This window comes from Oryx dammah, unplaced genomic scaffold (genome assembly GCF_014754425.2).
Source record: "Oryx dammah isolate SB20612 unplaced genomic scaffold, SCBI_Odam_1.1 HiC_scaffold_29, whole genome shotgun sequence".
Lineage (NCBI taxonomy): Eukaryota > Metazoa > Chordata > Mammalia > Artiodactyla > Bovidae > Oryx > Oryx dammah.
The window spans coordinates 97,587,781-97,593,780 of NW_024070213.1; the positions used below are offsets into that span (position 1 = coordinate 97,587,781).

The 6,000-nt window shown below is 34.6% G+C and overlaps 1 protein-coding gene across 6 annotated transcripts in view; it reads left to right on the forward strand.

Moving 5' to 3' along the window:
* ATP2B1 (ATPase plasma membrane Ca2+ transporting 1) overlaps window positions 1–5,758 on the forward strand; it is a 133,178-nt gene extending 127,420 nt beyond the window's left edge. For 4 of the 6 annotated variants that reach the window (XM_040234434.1, XM_040234438.1, XM_040234433.1 and 1 more), the window contains exon 22: window positions 2,478–5,758. In XM_040234434.1, the coding sequence (XP_040090368.1) occupies window positions 2,478–2,789 (312 nt within the window). In that variant the 3' untranslated portion in view covers window positions 2,790–5,758. The remainder of the gene's footprint in view (window positions 1–2,477) is intronic. The other 2 variants (XM_040234437.1, XM_040234436.1) reach the window with 2 other exon arrangements.
* Window positions 5,759–6,000: the final 242 nt, after the last annotated feature.

Genomic DNA, 6,000 nt, shown 5'->3' on the forward strand with positions numbered 1-6,000 from the left:
ATTACTATTGTGCTGTGAGAATTTTACCTATAAAAGTTACAGAGATGAGAGCAAATATAACTAGCTCAGTGGCATGCCTTAGATCCGGTGCTTTCTTATTTAATGAGCAGGAAGTAAAACAAATTTGTTTCAGTGACCCCTAGTTAATCTAGATGTTATTTTGTGTGCCTAATATGAGAACTGTTTTTTTGAAAAGTATATTGCTTTGGAGCATTTCTAAGCTTCCCTTGTACTGTGCTGACCTTAATCTTAGGAAGTACCTTATTCTAGTAAAGTTAGTTATAAAGTTAATGTCCATATATTCTCTTCTTTTATTGACTTGAAAGAACCTGGAGTTGGGAGTCCAGAAACCTTAGCTCTTAAGACTTTCTGGCGCTAATTTGGAGTGACCTGGCAAGGCAGCCACCTGTCTTCAGTTGCTCAGTTGTATTATTTGTAAAGTGGTTGAAAAATTATCTCAAATATCCTTTCAAGCTTCGATGTTCCAGGATAACATAATAAATTTTGTCACATGGGGGTAAAAATTGAAAAACTTCAGTGGAAAGGAGTCGGATTTCAGCTGTCACAGGTGTATGTAATTGTATGTATAAATACACTTGCTGCCCTCACCTGCTTATTACTTTTTACACTCTACCTGTCCTGCAGCTTTGCTAAACTCCCAAATCTCTAACTTACACCCATAACTTTCTTCTGAACTCTGAATATTTTCACTTTGGTTGTTTAACAAATTTAACACGTTCCAAAAATTGATTCATTTTCCCCTTGATTCTTCACTACTCTCCTCTACCCAGACTGGTCAGACAAAAGAAAGACCTCAACTGCTTCTCTAGCTCCATTAGCAATACCGGCAAACAAGTCCAATAAGCAGCAACTTCAGAGTCATGTTAAGCAGCTCATCACCCACCAGATAGGCTGGCTGGTCCTCCAGTTCGTATTCTCTGTGCATACTGGCCACTGACGGTGGCGAACACGGGAGTGCAGGAATCGCTCCAAAATCCTGATTTCAGTTCCTTTGGTTAAAGTCTCAGAAGTGGGGATCTGGAAGAGTCAAACGCATATGAGTAGAGTAGAATGGGGATTACCAGGGGGAGGGGCAGTTGCAAGATGCTGTTCAAGGGGTACAGTTTCAGTTATGCAAGATGAGTGAGTTCCGGAAGTCTGATGAATAGCATGGTGACTGTAGGTAACAACACTAGTGTCTACTTGAAATTTGCTAGGAGAGTCCAGCCTCAGGTGTTGTCAACACACACAGACAATAACTATGTGGGGTAGTGAATATGTTAATTAACTGGATTGTAGTGACTCTTTCATGCTGTAGATGTGTATCAAATAGTCTTGTATGCCTTAAATATATGCAGTAAAAAAGTGGGCATACATTGTTACATTTTTACAGAATAAATTGAAATATCCCTGTGAAGAAATTTATTTTTTGAATACCGTTGTTTTATGAGGTGATTTTGGTGACTTAGGACTTTAGTCATCTTTTTTCCTGAAATGTCAACGTCAGTTATATCTGGATAACTGACGTAATAAATAATAATAATCCAATTATTTGGGGTTAAGTCTTTATGATACTGGATTAATGAGACCCCTAGTCTGTATGTTTAGTAATGTATTTGAGTTGATTACTCATTGACCTCTTTTCTTCCATATAGCAGAATTCTGAGAAGGAAAATGAATTGTTGGTCTGTGTGTTTAAGGGTGAAAATGCTTGAACACTTTTTCTTCTCCTTGGGAAATTTTTCACAGAAGAATCTCAGAAAGTTTTTTATTTTAAATCTGTTCTTTCTAGTGGAGTGTAGTACATAAAGTTATTTAAGTTTTATTATTACAGAGAAAAATACTAACACTTGATAGACAAATGGCATATACTCAAATATTTATAGCTGTTTAATGGCACTTCATAGATATTTATTTGGGTTTTGTCTTTATTTTTATTTTTTTAATTAAGGGTGTAGTGGGGTAGATGTGAGTTCATTGTGGCATTCAGCTTATATTTGCTTGGCTTTTTCATAGTCGGTGACTCCCTAATTCCTAGCATGACGAGTAGTAACCCTCTGTGCTTGACTTCGTTTAACTTATTTGAATTGTTTTTAAAAATTATATTTCTTTTATTTAAAAAATCAGCTAACGCTTGTGTATGGTTAATTTTATGTTTGTTTTCTCTTTGATTTTGTTTTCTTAGGGAAAAATATCCTATAAAATGGCTATTAAATTCTTAGCCAGTGACAATGAGATATTCTTAGTATTACTTTGAATTCTATACCCCTTAATTCTTAGAGTATGTGGTTTTGTTGTTCTGTAGTGTCCTACTAAAATATTCATTTTTTTTACAGTGTATTGCAAGTTCCACTGCATTACATGCAAATATGATTCACTCATCCCTAGCTGTTTGTGGATTCAGACTCATAAATGAACCATTTTTCAATTAAGTTAACAGCGTACTGATATGTTTCTGTGTTTTCTGATATTTACAGATTCGAGTGGTGAATGCATTTCGTAGTTCTTTATATGAAGGGTTAGAAAAACCGGAATCAAGAAGTTCAATTCACAACTTTATGACACATCCTGAGTTTAGGATAGAAGATTCAGAGCCTCATATTCCCCTTATTGATGACACTGATGCTGAAGATGACGCTCCTACAAAACGTAACTCCAGTCCTCCACCCTCTCCCAACAAAAATAACAATGCTGTTGACAGCGGGATTTACCTTACAATAGAAATGAACAAGTCTGCTACCTCTTCATCCCCAGGAAGCCCACTACATAGTTTGGAAACATCACTCTGATTGTAAGCTGAATGTTAACACACTAGCTGCATTGTAAAGAAACAAATTGAAACTGGGTCTTTTCACATATTGTGACGGACAAGATAGTATTCTTGTCTCTGGACTTCAACAGAAGACACACTTGTACGAATGTAGATTTATTTTTTTAAAAAAAAAAAGCAAAGCTTTCTGCTAGACTGAGGGTGCTTTTTGAGGGGTGGGAGTAATGAACTGACAGATAAACAGTAACTCAGCATAAGTCGACCTGTGGATCATCAGTAGAACCTAAGAATGGTCCTGAACAGTATATTAGCAAAGTTTTAGTTGATCTCAATCCTTGTTGGGAGAGAGGGAGGAGTAAAGCTGGGCAAGCAAGCAAAGAGCCCTGGATCATTGAATTGATGCTTTAATTTCTGCTGTTGGCTGTTAATAATTTGGATTATTTATGTTTATAAATGATGCAGATCTGTTTACAAGGTTTGTAGATACTTTTTTTGTTCCTGTTCATAGATGGGACGCTTCCTTATAACTGATGCAGAGATAAAATTAGTCCTTCAAATACTGCTGTATTTTCAGGAAAAAAAAAAAAGGAGGGGGGTGTTTCTATTGAAACTGTACTAAATTTTTGCCTACAATTTACCTTGTTAAATACTGTAGATAAATTGCTAATACTAATAGCCAAATAGATAACACTAATGCTTTGTTTAAAAAAAAAAAAACAACAATGAAAAAAACAAAACAAAAAAAAAAAAACATGAGCAGTGGTGTTCTAATGAAGTTATGGCATCTGTCTTAATTAGTTTCTTAAATACATTTACTACTTAATGGTTTTGAAACAACTGTTTAATTTTTAAAATTTTTGAAAACTTGCTAATAACCTTTGTTCAGAATTTAGTAGATTGTTTAATGCAGGACATCAACAACGTAATGAAAGATGCTTGAAATGCTTTTGTTATTTCAGGCAAATCAAATTAAACTATCAAACGACAAGAGAATTTTAGTCCTTTTTGTTTTTGTCTAAACATGTTAGTTCAGTGATGTCTTGGTGAACTGTGAGTGAACTGTATTGATTTTATTTTTTTCTAATAAATCCTTAGAAACCTTCATACAGCATGAGGGCTGTTGGCATTTTGAAAAAGGTTAATAAGTAGAAGCATACATGTTTTCCTTTTGTTTTTGAAACTTGTTTGTAAACATAAATAAATATGCCCTTTTATTAAATAAATACACAGCAATTTTTTTAAAAAAGAACTTTGAGCTTCTTTACTCAATTCTGCCTATGTGGTACATCGGTCTGTTCTCTTTAACTGCAATTGGAATAAATTTCAAGATGGTAACAGCCCCATGAGGTACCCTCTTTAATTCCTTGGTGGCAATCTACTAGAACCAGATTAAGAAAATCATTGCAGTTTGACGTGTTCTTCATAGAGTTTATTTAGTTTGCCTAAAATAATCTCAGAGTTTAAAAAAAATAATAACAACTGCATTGTCTCTGATACATTTGTTTTCATTCTTAAGTGGCCAAATAACAAATCAGTTAAAATGATAATGTGAAAAGATGGGAAAGGCCCTAAATATATATATTTAGATATCTTACTTAACCATATGCTAGAATGCCTGTCTCTAACCCAGTTGGATTTTTTAAGTCTTTATTTCTTTTGTCTGCCTTCTCCCCTTTGGCCTCTGTCTTTACCATTTAGGAACTGGCACTGTGTTAGGGCCCAGATTTCACCAGATACACAATCCTCAGGCTGACATAAAGTTTACAAGGACTACTACAACATCTGAAAATGCTGACCCAGCAAAGAGACGTTTAGTTGATGGTGCTTGATATTTTTGGTGGGTGGGGGAGAATCTTTTTCTCTCCATCAGTCCTTTGCAGTTATCCTCTGCAAGACTTAGAAACACACTGGCTCTGTCAGCGTTTGTAATTGTACATTACTCATCAGGTATTTAGAGTGAATCATACTGTAAAAAGAGGTAGCATGATATGCTGGAAAGCATACTAGGCTAGGAATCAAGACCTGGTTTCTAGTCTGAGTTTTGCTATTAATGTGCTGCATGACCTTGGGAAAATCATCTCCCCTACACGAGGGTGGTGGACTAGACTATCTGGAAGAACCCTTTTCAACTCTAAAAATTTATCCTATCAACTGGAGAGCCTACAAGGCATAGGGAATAGAGAAAAGGGAAGTGTTTTCAGTTTTCTTTTTTATTTTGATTATGCTTAAATATGAATGTAATTACCAAAAGATATAGAAGTGCATGTGCTTTGGAGGGTTTGTACTGAGCTTTTACAGTATTCGTTTTTCAACTCAAGGCAATGGCTTTTTACACCAACTCTAATCCATAAACGGGTCTTATGACATCCATGAAGTAGTAGCAAGACATGCTTAGTGTGTATTTCTCTCTTTGAGACACTGTAATTTCTACCAGAAATTTCCAGAGCATTATGTAAGTAGGAAAAAATGCAAGCAAGCTGTTAAAGATCTTGGATCCCATTATATAGTATGTATAGCCGAAATCAGCATCTGTAATTCAATCACTTTTTCTCTTTTATCCTCTAACCAAAAAATTGTTTAATTTTGCATCCCAAATGTTTTTAATCTTTGTATATTTTTTAAAAATCTTTTTCTCCTCATCATTGCCTTTTTTGTGGTTGTAAATAGACTTACTTGCACTTTGAAGATGAGTTACTCCTTGTCATCTTATAAATATGTGATATGGTAATTTTCATAACAGATGTCAGTTTTGAACCAAGAAATGGCAATTTGTTTATAAGAAAAAAAAAACCGGCTTCATTTCTGTGAAACTGCTCTTTGAAAATTTCTTTTTACACGTGTAAGCCAACTGAGATACCGTGATGGTGTTGATTTCTTTCAATGATGCTTACCATCTATTTTAGCCACTGAGCCTTTTATTATTTGTCTATTTGTAAAGTTTATTTGTCTTAACTCATTTAATAAATATACTGTTTATCTGTTTCTGAATGGGGACTGACTGAACTTTTTGAATATTTAAGTTAATCTGAACATCATATTTTAAAATTACTTTTTTCTACTTGAAATTTTAAAAATCTAATTAATGAGAACTCTGTAATGTACTTGAAGTGTTATGGTTCTGTTACAGTGAATCAGTGTCCTAATATGCATGATCTTGCCCCTAGAATGAATGTGGGTATGTTATCCATTCTCTCATGCCCACCATCTTCAATCTTTGTAGCTCAAGAGGT